This window comes from Stegodyphus dumicola, chromosome 4 (assembly GCF_044657685.1).
Source record: "Stegodyphus dumicola isolate Sdum_Otavi_A_Nest chromosome 4, ASM4465768v1".
NCBI lineage: Eukaryota > Metazoa > Arthropoda > Arachnida > Araneae > Eresidae > Stegodyphus > Stegodyphus dumicola.
In genome coordinates this window covers 155200699-155224352 of record NC_140771.1, presented here as the reverse complement: position 1 = coordinate 155224352, position 23654 = coordinate 155200699, and the positions used below count along the sequence as shown (strand labels likewise).

Sequence of the window (23654 nt, the reverse complement as noted above, 5' to 3'; positions counted from 1 at the left end):
CTCATTTTCCCCTTACTTCCGTAGTAATTCAGCATCTTTAATGTATTAATTCCTGTAGTTTAGTCCTAAGGAGAAAGAAGTAATTTATTTTCTACATATTTTTTTTTTTTTTTTTTTTCCCTCCCCATTTCAGTCAGAAATATTAGGCATACGAAAGGTAGAACTGTGAAACTGTAACGAAAGTAGGAATGAGCCATTTCTGGGAAAGAAAATCTACAAATAAATTATTCAATGCTTAATATTAATGTGTTTGAAAGAAAACTTTATGTGTTTGAAAGAAAACTTCGAATTTAATTGGAAGCTTTAATGTAGTCATTTTCATTTATTAAAAAAGAAATTTGAATTCTTGGCTGTAAGAGAAAACATATATCCCTGTAAAAGAAAAATTTGATAAATAATTAACCCCAAAAATACGCAGCTAGTTAAAAGCATCTGATTCCTTAAGCTTAAGATCAAAATAAGAACCTAATTTCAAACTTCCTTAAATTTTATTGTTTTAAAAATAAAGGCCATTTCAAACTTTGTACTGCAAAAAATTTGTTGTATCCTCTTTTTTGGCACCTACTTATACTCCATATAATTAATCCCATCACACCAGATTCTATCTTTATTCAAAAAGCTGACTGGTGAGAATCTCGAATCGTTTTACTTCTACCTTGAATCATTCTAAATAAGTAAGGCTCAAAATATTTCGCACAAGGGTCCAAGATTTGCACCAACATTTGAAAATCCTAATTTCTAGGCTAAGCATCCATCATTCAGCTATAAATACTCCCATGGCGAAGTAAGCAGCCAGAGCTTAATTAAATATACCTCAGTACCTCAGTTTAAAATCAACACCGCGAAGAATGGCTGAAAACTACGCGAACTCCTTTTAACACTTCATCCCGAATGATAAAATCGTTTTTATTTTATTGCATACCACAAGTATTTTGTTTCAGACTGTGTTAGCACATATATCTAAAAGTCCGGATAATATGAACCGCATCAGTGACCGACATGTTAAGACCACTGAATACTGGTAGTTCGACTTGAGTTCGAGCCCAGGTGAAGGGGCTGGCACTATGGCTGGTTTTCGTTTTTTCCGTCATGTGTAATATGAATACGAGCCAATTTTTTTCTTAGAAAGGTCTTCCGTTAAAGCATCCCTCCCATTAGGGAGATTAAGATAAATCGGATAAGATATATATAAAAAAGCAAAACATAAAGACAGTTACAGAATTAACTCTGGGACAATTTAATTTTATTTACAACCAAAAGACATCTCAACATATTCATGAGGAAAATGAACTTGCAGCCAAAGAAGCGATAATTTCCCCGTCAAATAATTAAACTGTGCTTGCCGAGTAGTACACAATGGGTTTACTTTTTAGGACCAAATACGCGGAAAAACCAAGTTCCATACTTATTTCAACATCTTCTTTAATATATTAATTCCTGTAGGTTAGTCCTATAAACTAAGCTTTTGAACAAATTATACATATTCTATAGAGTATAGAAATTAATTGAAGTCTTAGTTAGGCTACCGAGATAGGCTTAGTCACTTCGATTTAGTTAAATTCTTTAACCTTCTCTACGACAGAAATAACTAAAAGAACAGCTTAAATTTATTATTCTATTATCATTACCGGAACAGAAAATTACATGTTAAAATAGGAAAATAATTTGGATCCATCTTAATATCTACATCAGTTCAGTAGCTCTATTAAAGAGAAAGTTATCAAATGAAATATAATCATAATATGGAAAAATTAACAGAAAACAGTCATTTATAATACAGCAAATACGATCATAAAAATAATAAAGTAACATTTTTAATAAGTTTGGTAAGCGACAAATTATTCAACAAAACAATAAAGAAACCGAAAATTTTAAGAATTTCCCAAATTTTATTTTTAAAAATTATTAAATATTACAGACTAGAATTTATTCACATTCAGATAACGAATAATTTGTAATTAACATATCATCAACAGGAGCTAGTTTCTACAGTAACAAATTACGTTCCTCACCTTTTAGTCTAAGTTATATCATCAGGAGAACTTCATCATTAAATAAAATTACTCAAATTACTCAAGGGCACTTAAAATGTATAGCAAGCAATAAATCCTCATGAGAGGTTTATTCGAAAAAGGCGTGAGAGACCCTTGGAATTCGTCCTAACGGAGGGGGTTCCTCCTTCAAATTTGAGAAGCAGCTGGGCAAAGTAGTACTCAGGGATAAGTCCTGGTAGTACTACTATCACCTTCAAGGCATCCAAGGCCCTGCCAACGATTACATCCTGCTTTTCTTGCCATGATAAAATTTAAGGACTTGTTTTGAGTTCTGATGCTACTGTCAGACAAGTAAGATAAGTCATAACATACACTAATTAGTAAAAAAAAAAAAAAAAAAAAAAAAAACACTCCAGATATAACTGTTGACTAGTTCAGAAAGTAGGCATAACAGGTAGCTCAGAACTAAATGTTTTCATCTTGCTACTTATGACACCAAATGTAATTAGAAGGAAGACAAAAACACACATATTCTGGGTTTAACAGTACATAACACTGTTTTTTTTTTTTTTTTTTCCCTATTCTTTGTTTTGGGCAGCTCCTGAACTTGCAGAATTTAAGTTCTGCAAACTTTTTATAAAACAGCTCATAAAATATCAATTAAAAAATTACTAAATACCACAGACTAGAATAAATAAGTTAAAAAAGATACAATTTTTTTAAAAAAAAGTTAATGCTGTACTTATTTCTAATATTTTATTAAGAAGAGCAAAAATGCAAAATCAGAATCTCAAGTTATGAATATTATTAAAATTTTAATAATGAAAAGCCATTTTGAAATTAAACAACAGAAACTTAAGGAAAATGTCTTAAGTTAAACCATTATTGAAATAGCATTATTTCAGCATTAAACTCAGGAAATGGGGACGGGCAGTCAACAATACCAAAGAAAGCAAGAAAAAGAAAAAATTTACAAGTCAGACAAAGAGGATATGAAAGGAATTTTATATTAGAGTCTCTAGCAGTTCTGTAGATGAAAAATTTAGCTGTCTTAAAAGACTACTAGGCCAACCAAAAAAATATATTCTTAAAATAAAATTTAACATAAAAAATTATTATTGTTACATTACAAAAAGAAAGAGAGAGGAACGCAAGATTTTTTTCTTCTTATGAGGGAAGTTCTGCTGGAAAAATAATATAATGGAAACATTCTGGTACTATAATTCAGCAAGATTGAAAAAATCACAGAAATGCTATGCTTTGATACTGAGTCATATCAGTGAACTTTAAATAAAATTATAATATTCCAAAATCGTTAAAACTGATTCCTAAGTAAGCTTGCAAATACTGTTTATTAACCCTTTGACTACGAATTTTAGAAAAAAAATTACCCTATTTTCTATCCAAGTGAGCAAAATATGTCAGAAATAAGGTAAATTTAGCATTTGGGATTTTTTTGGTGAACGGTTTTCAAGCCAAAGCATAGAACACATATGTCTCAGCCATAGTTAATGGTGGGATATATATGTCTTCATGTAGTGATCGACTTACCAATAAGCACACCTATTATTCGGAAAACTTTATTATATGGAATATATTTACATCGTATGATACAGGGTAAAGCATTCTTTGCATAACCTAACATTAACAGTGGGGGAACTCATATTTGTTCTTTTCTCTGTGTTCATTTCTGTACAACGAACACAGCAGTATCTTGATTTGATTTATCATAGTTTCTGGCACAGAACCTTATGAGGTTATCTGTGCCAAATAAAGGGTAAAAACAGTGAATACAAAGTATCTCAAAAGTTTCATATGGACAATTACTATATATTTTAGGTGAGGTAAAAACAGCCTAAAAGCAGATTACAGTTCATAATAAAAGTAAGTAACCTTTAAAAACTATTTTCCAACTATTAGAATATAATCTCCAATATTCAGGAGATTATCCTTTCTCTCCTTCTCCTGAATGAATTTTTCTCTTGATTGAATTTCGATTATCTCCTTCTGCTTTTTAAACATTTAGTGGGACATATATGTCCCATTAGTAGTCAAAGGGTTAATGTTTTTAAAATAGTCACAAATTATTATTTTCCTCAAAAAAATTTGATGAAAGAGATAAATTTCATCTGACAAACAGATGGAATTCAAGATTATTTTCGTGCACCAAACCACTGAAAAAAAACTTTATAAAAATACTACTTTGAAAGATTCTTTAACATTTTAAGCTCAAAAATTTGTTTTAATTGTTTGAGTTTAATAACATACATAAAATTTTACATTTTTCTATATTAAAATTACTTAATTTTTTTTTACAGTTTAAATGGATCAATTTGAGATAACTGTGACAAATACAATTTTGCATAAAAGAAGAAATTCATATTTAGAACACAGCTTGTTTTAACCATAATAATTGTAACAATAAAAAATTGAAAGAGGCTAAAAAAATAGAAGAAAAACACACCAAAGTGAAATATAAAATTAGCAAAGCAACAACCTGTGTTTGACAAAATCTGTGCCAATTTAGCACATAAAGCAAGCAAAAACAATAGCATAGAAGCATATAGCACAAAATTTTTACATAATTTGAATAAAGAAATCTTACAAACTTTATAAACAAATTATAGGAGCAACTAAAAATCTTCAAACACAACACGAACCACAAAAAATATCATTATATATACAGGGTGTTTCATAGATAATGGAACAAACTTGGAGGGGTGGTGGAGCATACTAAAACATGCATTTTTTGTACACGAATGTAGGGTCTAAAGTGATGGGTTAAGGCAGGAACGAAAAAAAACGACACGAGAGGAAAATGTGTTTATGTACAAAATCAATGCAAAGTGCTTCTTTGCAGCAATACAGTATTCACAATAAATGTTAAAAAAAGGGAACACTAATAGTGATAGGAACTACAGCTATGATTGGCTTGCAATGCAGCGGTAGAGGGCGGTAGCGAGATAGACAAACCATGATCCGATGCATCAGAGGATCTTTCGCAACTCTGATGTCGAGCGTGATGGGTGAGTTTACGCTCAGGGGAAAAGCTGACATGCATTTCATGTATGGTGCTGCTAATGGGAACAGCAGAGCAGCACTACGGTTGTACCAGGAACAGTTTCCGAACAGGCATATGCTGAAGCGCACAATGTTCGAGAGGTTGCATCGGCCTTTGTGTGAAAACGGGTGATTTGAAGCCACCTCTGACCATAGGAGTGGAAGAAGAAGTGCACGATAACCTCACATTGAAGAAACCATCTTGAACATTGTGCATGAATCACCTCAGACAAATACAAGAGCTATTGCAAGTTGTCTGCAGCTGAGTCAATACACCATTCGGAGAGTATTGCATTAAAATGGTTTGCACCTATACCATTTGCAGAGTCCAAGTCTTGCAAGAGACAGATTATCTTCTTCGAGTTCATTTCTGTCATTGGTTCTTGCAGCAGTGTGCGGTGCAGGCGGATTTCCGATCGGATATACTATTCACGGACTAGGCAACTTTCTCACAGGATGGCATCTTCAATAGCCACAACATGCCGGTATGGGCAACTCATAATCCACACGGCACACGTCCACATGCATTCCAAACCCGCTTCTCTGTGAATGTGTGGGTGGGTATTAATAACGACTACCTCATAGGCCCATACCTCTTACCTGCATGTACAAATGGCTCATGTTATCATATTTTTCTGCAAGAGGTGCTACCGAAATTGCTGCAGGATGTTCCGGCTGTCATTCATGATCGCATATGGTTCCAGCATGATGGTGCACCAGCCCATAACCATGTGCGAATCCATAATTATTTGGATGGGACATTTCTGGGCCGTAGTGGACCCGTTCGATGGCCACCCCATTCGCCAGATTTATTCAGCTTGGATTTTTTTTATGGGGCCATCTGAAAAAGCATCATTTATGAGACTCCCATTGACTCGCTGGAGGACCTCATTGCACGACTATCCATTGCAGCGTCGTTTTTCAAAATGTTCGTCAATCCCTTCTGCAACGTTACCAAGCATGTATTACTGCTGGTGGTCGCAATTTTGAACATTTATTGTGAATACTGTATTGTTACAAAAAAGCACTCTGTGTTGATTTTGTACATAAACACATTTTCCTCTCATGCCCCCCCCTTTTTTTCCCCTTTGCGTTTCTGCCTTAACCCGTCACTTTAGACCCTACGTTCCTATAAAAAAATTTATGTTTTAGTATGCTCCACCACCCCTCCAAGTTTGTCCCATGATCTATGAAACGCCCTTTATTAAGTTCCAACTTATCTCTTTAATTTTTTAGAAAGATCATTAATTGACTACATGTTATATTTAATACATGAAGTGTAACTGAAAGCTATACTTCAAACGTTAAAAATTCAAATAAATTTATTTTGTAGTCTATGATAGACTTCAAATTTTCAAATAAAAAACAAAAACAGCAATGCCTTCTTTTTGTTATTATTATTAACTTTTTCTTTTGTCTGGCATAATATAAAACTGTGTTTTATAATTAACAAAATGCACAGTAAACAGTATCAATAAAATCATTTGAAATATTATCCCTCTGCATAAACTAATGTCACAAAAAAGGGGAGGGGGGAAAGAAGAAAAGAGGCTTTAAAACATATTTAATTTCTAAAAGTTTCAATTAAGTGCCAAAAATATCTTCATGGTTCACCTAAAATGTTTCATTCAGACTATGCTAATTCAAAAAACATTTTTCATAATGAAATTTAAATTTCTCTATTCAGAACATTTATTAGGCATATCTTTCATCTGAAAACATATTTACATTTCGGATTAGTAAAATAACTAATGATTTTTCAGATTTATTAAGAAAAAATTATGGACAAATTTTCAGTAATGAAAATATGAAAACATTTTACTGTATGTTGCAGAAAAATACTTTGATTGTATAACCAGATTTTATTTACATCTTACTTGTATAATAGAGCTGTACAGTTTTATAGAAGTTGCAGATATTACAAATTTTGAAAGATATTTGCTTGAATTTGTTATATGGTAGCATACATATTAAATTGTAACTTATCCTTTGCTTTGCATTTCAGTTTTTTCACATCATTTTTACAGTATAATATTATTTTAATTTACTCTGTCTGTTTAAATACATTTCAGTAAAGAAATAGTTGCTAATATCAGAACAAATTTTATGATATATAAATTTACATATACATGAAATATTGACCAAAAATTAAGTCATGTAAATAACTTTTTATAAAATACAAGACTAATACTGATATATTATTAAATGTCTTAACTATTACAGAGTTTCTTGTGCATTCATCAAACAATTTAAGTAAATTAATTATGCATTAATAACACAAGACTTGGGCACTACTGCAGAAATTATTCACATTTAGAGCACTATATTAAGATAAATGCGATATGAAATTTACAAAAATGGAAGAAACTCTAAATATCATTAATACTGTGCTTAACTATATTTCACTAAGAAATCTAGTTCTTTTCACAAACAGTAATATTTATTTTCAACAAATAATCTAAGACATTTCTAAACATTAATACTGTTCTCTCAATAAGTAATCTATAATAATATCATATAATGAAAATGTACATTTTCATGTAAAATGTACATTCCATCTAAATTTCTTTATGAAAAGCCATAACTTGTTGTAAGTTCCTACACATTCACAAGTAAAGTACATATTAGAATAGAATGGAAATTTCTTACGTACAGAATATCACACTTAAATGGCAATATATGAGTATAACATTTAAGTCTAAAAGAATGTCAATTAATTTCATCCTTATGCTAACTTTTGTTTTGCTTTACATAAAAACCAAAAATTTGGTCCCTTTAATAAGACAAATAACATGAACTAGTCCTTATATATGAATAAGAGAACATCAAATTGTTAGTACTTTAAATAGTGAAAGGCTATATCAATACATTCTGTAATATAACATTGTAATGATTGTCATTTTGAGACCTTTGCCTCATATGGAAGAGATTAAGTAAATTACAATAAAATTATTTGCCATTATGATATTAAAGACTCATAACCTGCTAAATATAATTGAAAATAGACAAATTATTTTCAAAAGTTTTACACTACCAGGTAATAACCAAAAACAAAATTGTTTACTACACACCATGTAAAAAAAATTTTTTTTGACAGCAATTACTGTAAAATAACATATGCTGTAAATCTAACTGTAAACTGAAAATAATGCAATAAGAAATTAATAATTACTGCATATATTATTTTTCTGCAAATTTACTGCAATTTAAAATTGTCATCTGGAATATACTATAATCATTCAATTTCCCTAAAGGTGAATTGCAATAATATTAAAAGAAGGCTTAATAGTCATTGCTTAATATGATTAAATTTCTGTTAACTTACTACAACTGTAACTTAAGGTAACTTCTGTGATAAACAAAGTTTAATATTTTGAAAGCAAAGAATACACTCCCTTAATCATTATAAAAAGATTTTTTTTATATTGCTATTGAAATTAATTCTAACTCTTCAGTTCTCTAAAACAGTGGTCACAATTTAATGAAAACAATTCTTTGGTCATAAGCTATTTATTATCACCAAGATGTTGTATTAATACTGTATACACTTTTTTGTTCCAATGTATAATGCATACCACTTTTAACTGGATTAATTTTTGATAATTTCAGTTGCTGAATAGGAATAAAGTTGGCAAATATAAAAAAAATGGTGTTTTAAAAAGTTTTAATTCAGGTCTTTAAACTCTTCTTTCATTTACATGGTTAGTAATATTCCAAATTAAATAATTCTTCAGAGATATCGCACTCATGAAAGAATCTGCTCACAAATTCTGCAGAAGCAAGAAATGTTTTTTTAGAACTTAGATGCAATTTCTTGATACTGTGAATTCAGTACAGATCTAAATGGATGGATTTGATTAGACAACCAGACATGTAAAATACTTAATTCCATAACTGCAGATATTTATTGTTAACTTGTACTATATCCAAGAAAAGATATAAAACATTTTTAGAAAAAAGCACTTTGGTGATAGAGAGTTTTTTCTGTTTGAATATGACAAATGAGGTGAATAATAAACACGTACTTTATTTTTCTCTGTTTGACTGTCGTAAACATTTTCCTCCTGATGCTCATGAGCATACTACAAGTTTTGCAAGGCACTGACAAATAATTTCTCCAAAATTCAAAAACCAGAAATGCAATGATGATAAATGCTATGTTGCAACACCATAATTTTTTTTAAATATGATAAATATAATACAGATATTAATACTTTTAATCTCGGACAAACATATGAACAGCTTTATTAAAATGACTAGTAATGACTAGGGTTTATAAAAGACACTGGAAAATAGTTGAATTCAGAATAAGAAAGAAAAATGAATAACTACATTGACTTTAAATACACCAAAATTTCACAAAAAGTATAAAAATTAACAACTTCTGCAAGAACAATAATAATTTACCCTCAACTTAAAACTTTTTAAATATTGCACATACATGAGAAAACTAACACATGTACATTATGAACAAGAAATGTATCTAAATTTAGTAATAATAAACTTTGGATTTTGCAGCAATGATGAAAATATAAACTAAAAAAATTCACATTAATTTCCAATTTGTTATATGAGAAGTCTAAAACTTTACCAAAACACATAACATCTATAAATACAAAATGCAAGAATTATTCTGAATTAAGAGAGCCTGAACATATTTAATAAAAATTTAAAACTAAGTATAAAATATGAGAGAAATATTTTGATTTTTAATATTAACAAAAAATGGATCAAGAAATTGATTTCAAAAACAGATTACTCTTAGCTGAAGCTATATCAATCAAGGAAAAAGAGGCAAATTTCAATCCTCAGCTTTGAAACAGTTTCATCAAGGAAAAATATATATGCATAAATATTTAAATACATTATAAATATATGTACATTATAAATAAGGCATTTTAAACTTCTAAAATTTCTTTCTAAAATTTTAAAAGTACTTTATTTGCAATAGAAATTTTAAAAATATTTCATTTGCAACAAATTTTTCCAAATTAGCTTACTTAGAAATATTTAGCATATACTTAGAAAATATTTTTTAAAATTTCATAGTGAAACTCTTTTATTCCTGAAGTGATATATTTTTGTATATCATGCATGAATCATCAGATTCCATGGATAATATTGAAATATCACAAACTGTTAAAGGTACATTTAAAAAAAAAACTGAATATTTTTTAGTATATAATAAAATCAGTACACTATATAATCAAAACCCGTACAAGCAGTAAAAGTTACAGAATTTCACTTTTTACAAATAAATAGCTTCTTAAATATAAAAAATATTATACAAAATAATTATGTATATAACAAATGTAAAAATCTTACAAATAACACAACACAAGGTGCAAAATAAAAAAGAAAAGATCACTATATCTATTATTGATTTAAATTAAATGCATTTATGAAAATTCACATAAATTCAGTTTTCAGTATTAATGAAAACCAAAAAATATAAATAAAACAAATATTTTTGAAATATTAAATTACACTGTGTTAAAATTCTTATGTGGCAAAATAGATGCTGTCTCTAACATATCGCATGAACCATAATCAGGAAGAATTTTATTTCCCTTCACTTTTTCCCCATTATCATCATGTGCATTTTCTGTGAGGTTTTTGGCGGTATCATCAGTGGACAATAATATAGGACCAAGTATAGCAGTTAATGCTGCACCCACAGGTGCAGTCAGTACAATCGACAATACAGCAATATTCAAAATCTGAAAAATACAATAACCATTTATATAAAATATGCTACTAAATTTCATTTATAATTACATAATATATGAGGAATATAACAGCAAAATATTATTCTATATTAATTTGTATAATAAAAACTTCAAACTTTCAAGAATATTTATGATATTTAATTGCATACACAGAAAGCACATTTTATTGCAGTATGGTCTGTTGTGCTACAAATTTAAATTAATTGTTATTAAGATTTTTTATTTAATTGAAATGGTTTGAACTATATTAGCATGGGCAGTTTAAAAGCTTTTATTATATTCAGTTCTTATTGTTAGTTATCTCATTAAGAGTAGGGAGCAATTTTTCTGAACATCTGAAAAAGAAGCATGAATGGAAGGGCGGTTAAATTATTTGGTCAGTGTTCCCCAAACAGGTTTATTTGGTGGTCTGTGAATAGAAGCTACAATGAGAAAAGAGCAATGTGTTTGGAAAAGTTCTCGTTAGGAAAATAAATTGTTCTTTTGAACAGAGAAAGCTGTGGAGAAGGTAAAATAACTTTTTTTTGTTTTTTTTTTTTTTTTGTTTTTTTGTTTTTGTTTTGTTAAGCTATAATCAAAAGAGTAGGTTTGACTTCCCTTCTTTGCATAAGACCTCCTTATTTTTAGAATATAACAGGAGTTGAATTTTCTTTCACATGGGTGTTTGACGACTCATGGCTGCTAGTGGTCTGCTAGCAGTCAATGAACTATATTTCCATTTGGTTAGGGAGAATGAAAATTCAAAATTTTATCAAGGGTTTCTTGAGATCAGAGTTCAGATTTATCTGAAATTCCAAAGAGTATATGAAAACTGTATATATATATAAGGAAATGGGGCCAGCTTGTCTTGCTGCAGGACTTCCTACTCAAATGGGTTTGAGCCTGTGTTTTTTCGCGGGTGAGGTGCTGGCTAGAGCAGAGATTTGGCTAAAATTTCTTCACTTATATTCATCAAAATCTCATTCTGCATATTCCAACTAAGGTTCTTATTGGGTTGTATGCTTTGAAAGTGAGCTTTTTATACTTCATCTTCTGACTAAGAAATATAAAGGGTAACCTGCTTTTGTTCCTTCAGCCATCAAAGGAACATCTAGATGATGGTTATTAAGTGTGAAGAAGATCTTGAATTTGCAGGCCCTCTTCTGAGTGCACTTCTTCCAACATCAATTTAGATCAGTGGTGAAAGTTTCTGTATTCCAAATATACATGATAAGTTGGGCCTTCTTGTGAGTAGAAACAGAATAAGGTGAATTCAGTGACAGATACAACTTAACAAATTGCTGTGTGAACTTGAAGAAGAAAAATTGTTTAACTTCTTTTTCATGCATTTTGGTTCTCAGTAAGATGAAATTAGATTCCAATATTTCCTCATCGTGAGTTGACTTTTTGTATTTTTTTACATCATTATGTGCTTATAAACTTATTGTGCTTAAATGGTTTATGTATTTACAGAAAGGACAATTTTATTTATGGTATTGTCATATAGTAACTTAAAATTAATGATCTGTAATATTTAGATTTATAATGAGATAACTGATTATAGTGAGGCTCCCTTTATGACAAAACAAACTGTTCATTATTCAGAATATGAATCATTTTTAATTAGTAAATTGAAATACATATTGTTTAAGCATTTAAGAGAAAATTGTTGCAGGGACCTGGATCCAGTCATCACAGTTTTTTTTACTATGAGAAACTGGAATTAATAAATGAGTTTGATTGTTAATTCTTGTATGTATTATTTTTGTTCTTCTTTGATGGTCTACACACTCACTTGTTTAACCAGAAAGTTAGGAAAACATGGAGTTCTATTTACTTGAGCTTACATATAAAAGCAGAATGATACTCACATTGCCACTTATTGACATGATTTATTGAGAGATCTTGATTAATAAAGGGTGCCATTAATTTAATTGTTTATTGAATTATTATTTTAAGGTGAAGAGATTTATTTAAATGTACTAATATTTTTCCTTAATGGTATTTGCGAGGTTGTGTATTAATGCTCTGAATTTGTGGCTATCTTTATTAGGAACTATTATACATTTTGTTTTAGTAATTTTGTGTCTTCAGGAGTTCCATTAGAGACTGTAGTGGTATTCATAATTTCGGAAGCTAGCATATTTAATAGAATTACTAATGAAATGAAGTTTTTATTCTTAAGTATGTGTTTTGATTATTATACTAAGGCACTATAAAATAATATTCCTCTTATTTTCTGGTTTCAGATTTAATAACTTTGATTTTGGAGTTTGAATTTTAATTTAATTTACTTTATAAAAATGACAAGTTTATGTATTTGATTTGTTTGGTGTTAAATTGTATTTTTAGTCACTGAGTTAAAGAGTGGTGCAAACGAGAATTAGTTACAGTTTTTAAGTGTGTAGTTGGAACTTCAGTGGGTAGTTATTGAAGTTCCTGTGATGTAGATTTTCCTTTGAGATAGCAGCAGGGTAAAGTTAAGAGTTTTTGCTGCATTTGGCGAGTGGCCATTCTTCAGTCTATGTGACATTTTAAAAAAATGAATGAGGTTTAGTCAAGATTGCAAATTTGTTATTTCTTCAAGTTCTGCTGAAGGTGTACGACAGCAAGTCAACAAAATACAGTACACTAAGCATCAATGACAGAACATACACACTTTAACTGCAATCAGCAGTTTCTAGATATTCTTAAATAAAGTTATTTTGAGATATTTGTCTTATACCAGCTGTTCAGAATTTTAATAGAACAGAAAATTCTAATATTCCACATTAGTTTAAAGTCATTTTTTTCCCTACATAACAGTGCATTCACCATACATAGCACATCTACAAAACCTTAGGACTAAATACAAAAAAAAAAAAAAAAAAAAAAAAAAATCAAAAGTTGAAAGTAAAAACAATATTATTTACCGTTAATATAACAATATGCTAATCTATATAATACTTGGCACATGCATACTGATGCTTGACTCTTTCACCGAACTTACTTTTTGAAATGTTTAAATCTCTGATTAACATTTTCTGAATCTCTTCAATGCTATAAAAATAATTACTTTTGATATAAAACTTCATTTTAGGGAAGAGGAAGTAATCCATGAGTGCCAATTCTCAAGAATAAAGGGGCTACTTAAGAATTGCAACATTTTTCGTTGTTAAAACTGTTTGATGAAAACGGCATCGTATGTCTGCATGCTGCTATACAACAAAAATCATTTACTAAATTGAGCTTCTTCGAGCTGAATTCTCTTCAGAAGTTAACCCATTACATCTTTATAAAATCATTGTCTGTTCCTCGGTGATAAACTACTCATGAATTATCTAATTCAGTTTATAAGACCAACATGGTCTTTACTCGAGATTTCTGAAAGAAGTTTCTATGTCCATGGCAAACCTTCTCCAACCCAAGCAGATGATTTTATGTTTGTTTGAGGATCATAAGCAAAGCACCAAGTTTCCACTTTACAAGAAAACTTTATCGCTATACTTTGCTCAGCTTTTGAATCCATGATAGTAGATATTCACTAGATCAAAACATATGATAAACTACATAGAAAATTCTGTTCTATATGCAGATGATATTTCAAAAAAGCAAGTTGACATGGTCTGGTAATAAATGCTCTCCATCACCATTTGGCAAGTTTTCAGGAATTTGTTAAAATAAACTAGTGCTAAAACTTTGCACAGACAAGTGCATTCATAACATACACAATGCATATAGTATAAGGTGTTAAGACAAATAATTTTAAGAGAAACAGCCAAATGATAACGACAGGGCTGTTTACACGTTTTTAGTATGATTTTAATAAAGAATTAAAAAAAAAGCAAATGCTTTGGAATAAAAATTTCTGGCAACAACTTAACTATTTGAAATGAGAAATATTATCTGCTACTTTAAATTTATTCTTTTTTCATAATGTGACATATGAACAAGCTGAAGATTGAAGGCTATCTTTTTGCATTTTTGGAAGAAAAATAGTCCATAATTCAAAAACTTTGTGAAGTACATATAATATTAAAATTTCTAAATAAATAATAAGCAAAATTATTAATCAGAAAGAAAAAAATCTGTCAATCATACAATTCTACATAAAAAGGAGACTCCAAATGAATACCCAAAAAATGCACTTCCAATGTTTCTAAAGAGGAAATCCAGTGACACAGAAATCACTTACAAAGTCTTTAAATACCCTTGTAGAAACAATAAATAAATTAATAAACCAACATTTACAACTTAAAGACTAAAAAACATAATGTACATCAGCTTTTGCTGAGGTACATGGCTCAACACAGAAGAGTTTTTAGAACCTGTATGAAAACTATTTAGCAAGAGTAAAATGGAAAATCAGATCAAATATTTAAAAATATACTTTATATTTTAAACAGCAATTAGATGGCACTGAAACTGTTCTAAAAGTGTGTAAACACTCTCTGTGTTAGCAAAGAAATCTCAACTTACTTCCTTTAAAATATGATCTACTTAAGGAAAAGCATTCAAATGGAATTTTTAATTTAATTTTATGCATTTGTTATCTGTCAATATGGATTCAAAGACTAATAAATTAATAAGCAAATTGCCTCCCCTCAGACTCTACATTTAACAGTTGTGGAATTACTTCTTATTTTCATAAATGCAATCTAACTATTTTGATGGTATTTTAGAAATTCAGAAAAATTTAAGGAAGAAAATAGGAATTTATCACTAGTACATAACTATGAAGCTTTATGAGCATGGCATGAGAAGCATTAAAAGAAAAATGAAAAAGACTATTGAACAGTGATAAAATTCTTGTAAATACACTGAGAATATTTAAATAACTGTTAATCAACCGTTTTATATTTGTATGTTAAGATTAATTTTTCGTTAATTTATAGCTTTACATAATATTTAACCCTTTTCAACTTATTCACTCAATATTTGCAGTTTTAAATGAATTTAATACAGCTAATTATGGTTTTCTCCTTTTCAAATCTTCTGATTAACATTTGCTCACAATACAGTATTACATTTTGTATTAATGGAATTTTCACAATTATTGCATATAAAAGATAAGAATATTTTAGTTCTGTGCCATGCTAAATATCTACTTTCAGACTGCTAAGCAGCATGAAATAAAACATACCAAACTTTAGGATACAATCAATACTTTGCCAGTTTTAGCCCAGAGAATATCATGCATTCTTATTATCGTAATATTTACAGTTTCACAATAATCATTATATTCTTCTAAATTATCAGCTCAGATTAAAAATGTATGCCACAATATCAATACAGAGCCAAATGAAAATTTATACAATGTTATAAAGTACAAAATATAGCATATATATAGCATATTACACAAAATGTTTTTTTTAAAGCAATATAACGAACTTTTTCTTAAAAAATAAAAAAAAATTACTTGTTTTCCATATTCTTCATACTGAAATCCTTTGTTATGAGATCTTGCATAATCTAACACTTGTGATCCAACAGCAGCCTGTGATAAGTCAAAAAAATTAATACATTAAATTATATATTAAAAAACAGAACAAGCATGTGAAATGAATATAAAATCATAAAAAGAAAGATCAATCAAATAAAACTAATTTTATGTATTTAAATAAAAATTATCAAAGATAAAGCAATATACATTTAAATATTTTTATTTATAATTAACTATACATACATGTACAAATATACATACAAGCATACATATGAAGTAAGTAAAATATATAAATAAATTCAAAGAATAAAGGAAAAAAGTATATTTTCAGTAGCCAGCAATGACCATCTACTAAATGGTTGCAAATAAAAAATCATTAATCATTTGAAGTTAACCGTCAATATTTTCCAAATTTTTGTTGAGTCATTTTAAGTACAGATATAATTATTCAGGTTTTAAATTTTCTCAACACCTGTAAAATCTTTGCAGTAAAATAAAAGCACATGAATATATTTTCCTAACACTTTCACGTGTTAAACAGCTAAATAGAGATAAGAATTTTTTTAAAAAATTATATATTCACCCCTTTAGTTACATAGTTTTGCAAGAGTCTACCATGTCTATGTATTGCCTCTGTATTAAATTATTCACAATACAATATTTATGATGATATACACAGCTGGTTCAAAATATAGATAATTGCGGATAGTGCCTAGGTCAATTTCAGATGGTACCACTTAAATTTTTCTCACAAGCAACAACTCCATAAAGATATGAATTATTAAAATGTTTAAAAAGAGGCACCATCTATACTGATTGTCTACATTGAAATAAAATGCTGAAGCAATGAAAATACTGGAGCCAGGCCTGTACAGATACTAGCAGATTAAAACTCACAATTCAGTGTTTTTACACATAAATTCTTGTAAAGACTCTACACTTTCCCCCCTACCATAATCATTCATAATTCCAAATTTTTGTGTTCTACCATAATGTGTATGTTTTGCACAAATTTTCTCTTTTGCATTATAATCTACACCAGGGATTCTCAACGGGTGGTACATGTACCACTGGTGGCCCACAAGAGAAAAATAGGTGGTATACAAAGAAGCAAAGTATTTTTAACTATTAAATTCAAGAATTTAAACCACAACATCCTGATTAAGTTTTTTCTCTAACACTCGTAAATTCTTGCAATTTGAGCTTTGTTCAAAGTCAATAGCTGCTTATAGACTTTAGCAAGAGGTGAATGATCTGTCTGCATGGCAGTTTTCATGATTCTTCCATGTTGTACGTTTCATAAATATTCTCTTAGCCGTAAACATAACAAAATTTGCCATTTAGAAATGATTTCTTTTTTCTCGATGTCAACAAGTAGGGTCTTTTGTTATTAAAGGAAAACATGTGAACAATATTTGTGCGTTTCATAAATATTCTCTTAGCCGTAAACATAACAAAATTTGCCATTTGGAAATTTCTTTTTTCTTGATGTCAACAAGTAGGGTCTTTTGTTATTAAAGGAAAACGTGAACAATATTTGTTTCAAAGTAATGCTGGATATCATGGTACTTATAAAACAAGCAGTGTTAAGGCCGAAATGAAGAAATCAATTAATTATGAAACATCTGTGCAAATTTCTGCAGAAAACGAGGTAAGTTTTATAAATTTTTCTTATGCGTGATGCTTACCAGTATTAATAATGTTTTTATTAAGAATATTAAGTGTATATCAGTTAATTGAAAACTATTCCCAAGGCCTTGAATAACATTTTCCAAACTTTTAAATATAAGTGTAATAATAGTATATTCATAGTTCATGAATAGTTGTTCTAAATTACTGAAATAGCCGAATTCGGGAAAGATCTGTTTATCTGCAAGAACATAAATGCAAAGCCAATTTTCACCCGTTAATATTAATTAGTTTCATGGAATATTTTATGCTGCTAAAATTTTATTAATTTCATCAGGCTACGTTTTAATATTTTAGCTGTTGTAATCGATTTTTCATGAATACACATAAATATCGGAATGTTAATTTTGTTAATACCCTCCATTACCAACAGCTGTAATATTAGAAACATCAGTAATACTGAAACATTTTAATATAAAAGAATACTTTTATAAGAATTTATATTTAATTCTAACTCTTCATGGGAGATTAGAGTTTTTTAGTTTAAATATTAAATTAGCATGTATATTTAGTCCTTGAAAATCAGTGGTTATGTCAGTCCATAGTTTGAGATAACATGTGCCTTATGGTAGATCTTTTCAATAAATACATTTAAAAATCTTTTTGAGCTACCATGATTTTTAAATAAAAAATTCTGCACATAAATTATGTATCCTACAAGATTAAAAATAACTTCAAATTTATTTTTTGAATATTTAAAATGTATACAGATAGTACTTTTTTATTATTTATTATTATAAAATGAAGAAAAATGTATTATGAAAAATTATTAGTTTCACAGTTAGTACTACAGTGACACAGTTGCACAATCTCTATATTTTTCTTTGTGACATTTATATTATAGTATACAAAATGTGTTAATTTGCAGTTTATACTATCAATAGGATAATAATAGTCAATTGCTAAAAAGTAAATTTTAAGTTGTATAAAATTATATATTAATTTTGAACTGCACAGAACGTTGGCATCATTATTCTTACATGATTTAAGGGACAACTGCATTTACAGTGCTTCGAAAATTTGACTATTACGATTTTCAGAAACCAACTATTTATATTTATCGTTCTGCTTGTTAAACTGATAAAATTATGGCTTAAAAATATTTATAGTAACTTTCCTTTCAGTGTAGAAGAGCACTCTATGTAAACATGATTTAATGTATTCATTTTTACATTTTTTATAAATGAATTAAGTATCAGATCAAGGAAAGAATTCATAAATAAATATTAACAATCAAAACATAGTAAAGCAGCAAGCAAAAAGTATCATGAAGATAACAGTTACATGTGAGTTACCAAAATTATACTAACCAAATGAATGAACAGTTAATTAATGGATGAAATAATAATTAAAGATGAAATGAAAATTTCATAACTAATTCAAAATAAACAAAGTTTCTGAATTTTCAACACATCTACCACAGCACAAGCTTGTTTGTTTGCATTAGCAGTTCTTACATCACATGACCTCTGAAGTCACCAGAATGTATCTTGTTGAATTTTATGGCTTAAGTGCGAAGAACATGATATTTAATAAATAAAGGCGACACACAAAACGTTAAAAAATGCCCCTTTGGGTGTAATATAAAATCAGCAAGCTTTCAGAATATTTTTTAAATATTTCTATTCAGAACATGAAAAGTAATCAATGTAAAATGTAGTGGTGGTACTAAAGGTTTTCAAGTTTTGTTTAGATGGTACGCATTAGTCAAAAGGTTGAGAATTACTGATCTGCACAATATTTCCATCAGACATAATTTAATTAAACATCAACAGTATGTAGCCAAATATTAATTTCAGGAAATAAATGTTTTGAAATTGACTTTGTTAAAAACTTTGAACATGTTTATAATTAATAAATAAAACATTTATTACAACTAGATCATTTATAATTATTTCTTTCTGTAGCAGACCATAGACATAAAAATATGATATGATGTTTAGTCAACTCCCAATTAACTATGGAAATGCTATGGGGGGCATCTATGTATAACTCAAAATCAGTTCAAGGGCAGTTAAGGAAACACAGGAACTAGAACTAATCAATGTTAAAATTAACAGACAAATACTGTATACAATTCCCGAGTATTTTCAAGCAGTTTAATCAGGAGAGTTCATTTAGTTACATAAATTAAATCAATACTAGAAATTAAAACGAGTTAAAAAACACATTAAATGTTATTAAATAATAATGTTTACAAACAAACTTCAAAACAATGTCATTAAGTTCAACTCGCACAAAAAATTAAATTAAAACTTTTTTAATTGTATAATATTTACATATTCAACATAATTAAATTATGCACAGTTAAATCCTACATTAAAACACCATTCAGTTAAGGCATGATAGTTAAATCTTTCTGAATTAAATGGAATTTTATTTTTGAGTTGGAAATTTCACACAAATGAAAAAAAAGCATTTGGCATAATAAAATTCAAATTTTACTTTTGGCAAAATACTGAAGATGGAAATTTTACAAAAGGTAAAGCACAAATGCCTAATATAATTTTCAAAAACAATGATCAAATACTATGACATATTTTAAACAAACATTCTTCTGGTCCACTTAATTTACAACCAACTAATACGGTCTACTTAATTTACCTCTGGTTGATTGGAAGTTAACTGTAACACTATTTGATATAATTTAAGGATCAAATTTTTTATTTTCAATCTGATTCTTCATCAAACATTTCTTCGTAAAAACCAAATCTTTATTACAATCAGAAGTCAATGTATACATAATACAGTCTTATTACATTAATAATAAATTCAGACTAGAGTTTGCAAAGAAAAGCCTATTTTCTTTGTTGAAATGCCATTATTAAGGTCACAACTGAGGAATCAGATCTACACACCATGGAATCAATCCATGATATGTACATATTTGAATTGAACAATTAAATGATTACAAAACAGCAATGCATAAAAATATTTTAAACTGATAGAGTACATAGATTTTCTGTCTCTTTTTAAGGAGTTTTGATTCAATTATGCAAGACTGTTTTCATACACCATTCCACTGCAGCTTTTCCCCCCCCCTACATTTTGCTATAGCTCACCAGTCACTGAGTGATAAAAATAACTGTATAGAAATTATTCAGCCCAGCTTTGAATCTCAAGAAAGTTGGTTACATGGGAGTTTTTGTCAGCTGCAAACTATTCATGAATGCAATAATTATAGCATTCATGATTGGTCACCTATTTTATAAAATTTAGCGAAAATATAAATTTGAATACCTCAAAATCTTATCTCATGAAATAAGCAAATTCATTATGCACAAAAATAAGTTATCTTTGATTCTTTTGCAACTAATTTTGAGAAAAGTAAGGTAATGGAATCAATATTATTAATAATGGGAAAAGGGTAATAAGTTTCTTAACCAGACAACATTTCATATTCAATATTCTTTCATTTTTTGTAGAATAACTATCAAATAAACCAAAAAGTACATTAAATATTAATAAAAATTGCTGAAAATAAAAAAATTCTGCATTGCAGTATTTATCATGAGAAAAATTAAAATTCTGATACATTAATTTCTAATATACTACTTTATTATAACATTCATTTCTAATATACTTTATAATAACTATTCATTTCAAAATATACTTTCACAAAACATGTACTATATTTACCTGCACAGTTGCTTTAGGTAACCAAGCACAACAGACAAATATTTTCTCTTTTATGTTTAAATTTGCACCAAATACAGCAAGACCAGTGACAAGAGATCGACAACACAATCCTAAAATTAGAGCCAGGACACTATAACCTGAAAAATAATTAAAATTTAAAAACTTATATATTTACTTTTAATTTTAAAAATATCCATGCATAATTTCAAGTTTCATAAAAAAAATCTGTGCTAAAAAATGCATATAATCCATGATTATTCCTTGAAAAACCACCAAAACATGCAAGTTTTGTATGTAGGGCCTACATTCATTGAATTTTTACTTCTCATGAAATTAACTATGTTGGAAACAACATACAACTAATTTATATATATTATATGCAAATACAAGTAAGCTTTATAAAATAATTTTTTCAGATTTCCTTCACAAAAGATTTCTATATATATTTTGCATTTCTGCTATTTATTACTTGGCAAATCACAAAAAAACTTTAGGATCATCACCGATAAAATATTAAAATGAGAATTTAATGATTTTCTAAATTTTAAAAATAAAAAATATTACCAACATGTTGTTGAAGACTAGGCAATGTCACTTCAGCTCCAATCAAAGCAAATAAAAATGGTTGGATGATTTCCCACATAATATCTACAACTGCTGAAATGCTATGCTGTATGAAAACATGCTAATATTAGATTTATGATGAAATTAAACATTTAAGTAAATAATAACTTTAAAGAATATGTAAAAAAAAATTATTAGCCTCCTTAATTATGAGATGAATTTCAACCATAATTTTCCACTATGATAAAAATTTTTATTGTAATGCTTTAATGAATTTTTAAACAGATCACCTTAATTATTAAAATAATTACACAAAGGATTTTTGATCAAACTACCATGAAACAAATGATTTTTATTAAAAGCCATTTTAATTGTTACTCTAATTCTTGTCTTTAGTTTATCAATAATAGAGAGTTTACTTTTTTTAACTTAAAGATAACTTATGTATATATGTCAAAAACGTAAAAATTTTCCTAAAATTATAGAAGTGTAGCAACAATGGGGTGGTATACTCACTTACTTGTGTTGCCATCTATTAACCCTAATGAGAAGTGTTGCATACGAGTTTCACATGCCCTTGAAGATGACAATGGTCTTGGGATTCAATCCCATGTCTGTTACATGGCAACTGTTGCAAAGGAGCTCCCATGCAACAGATTCTGATATTCGAACTGCTTTGTAATGTGAGCATTTTTGATTAGCTTTCAAGATCACTACAGAAATACTAAATTACATTTTTAAAAAGTTTAACAATCTTTGCCATTAAACTGTATAAGAATGTCAAATCCAAGATGTTTCTATTATGTTTCAAGTCAGCAAATTAGAAACTTTTTTCTTTTACATACTGCTTAATAAGATTTTGAAATTACAGCTAACTTAGCCGTTCTGCAAAACAGATAAATCTCTCAAACAGCCTTTGTATTTCCACAATATGTCCTATTGTTCTACAACTAAAATATTATAACATTAAGAGATTCCAATGAATAAGATCAGAAAAATATAACCAATAAATTGCTTTTTCTCAGAGAATAATTTTTAGAATGAAAGAAATCTTCAGTGGAAAGATTTGTAATCTAATTATTCTCCTCACTCTGTTTAGGAAAGTTAAGCTTAAACAACCCTTAAAGACCTTTTAAGTCGGTTATCATGTTCTCTTTTAAAGAATTTGTAAGCTGAGGCTCCTTTTTTGACAAGAAGTTGTGAAATGTCTTAAATATTTCAATATATGCTTCCTCAAAACTTTCCTGTATGATGGAATTAATTCTGTTAGATAATTAGAAAACATTTTTGGAAGTGTTCTGTAATTATAAACATGAGTTTATTTTTGAAAAATATTGAATTATATATAAGAACATTCTTGAAGCCATTCATCATCATAAAATGTTAAGTTTTAATGTTTAATTGGGAGGTTTTTATAAAGTGCTTGATACAAGTTCCATGCCAGAGCTATCAATCATGACAATTTCAGCTCTGTACAAAAATCTACTTTTAACACCTTATTCAGTTTTATATAATTGTTGATGATATGTGAACAGCAACAATAGTATTTCTAAGTAAATGGTAACAGTGAACGTTTTA

General features: G+C 28.6%; 1 protein-coding gene across 1 annotated transcript in view; it reads right to left on the bottom strand.

The window, feature by feature from the left end:
* Nucleotides 1–7141: 7141 nt before the first annotated feature.
* Nucleotides 7142–23654, bottom strand: part of LOC118199082 (sodium/hydrogen exchanger 9B2-like) — a 48980-nt gene continuing 32467 nt past the window's right edge. Inside the window, exons 9-12 of the mRNA XM_035370874.2 lie at nucleotides 22077–22182; nucleotides 21513–21649; nucleotides 16161–16238; nucleotides 7142–10774 (exon numbers count right to left, since the gene is read on the bottom strand). Coding sequence (XP_035226765.2) covers nucleotides 10538–10774; nucleotides 16161–16238; nucleotides 21513–21649; nucleotides 22077–22182 — 558 coding nt within the window. The 3' untranslated portion in view covers nucleotides 7142–10537. The remainder of the gene's footprint in view (nucleotides 10775–16160; nucleotides 16239–21512; nucleotides 21650–22076; nucleotides 22183–23654) is intronic.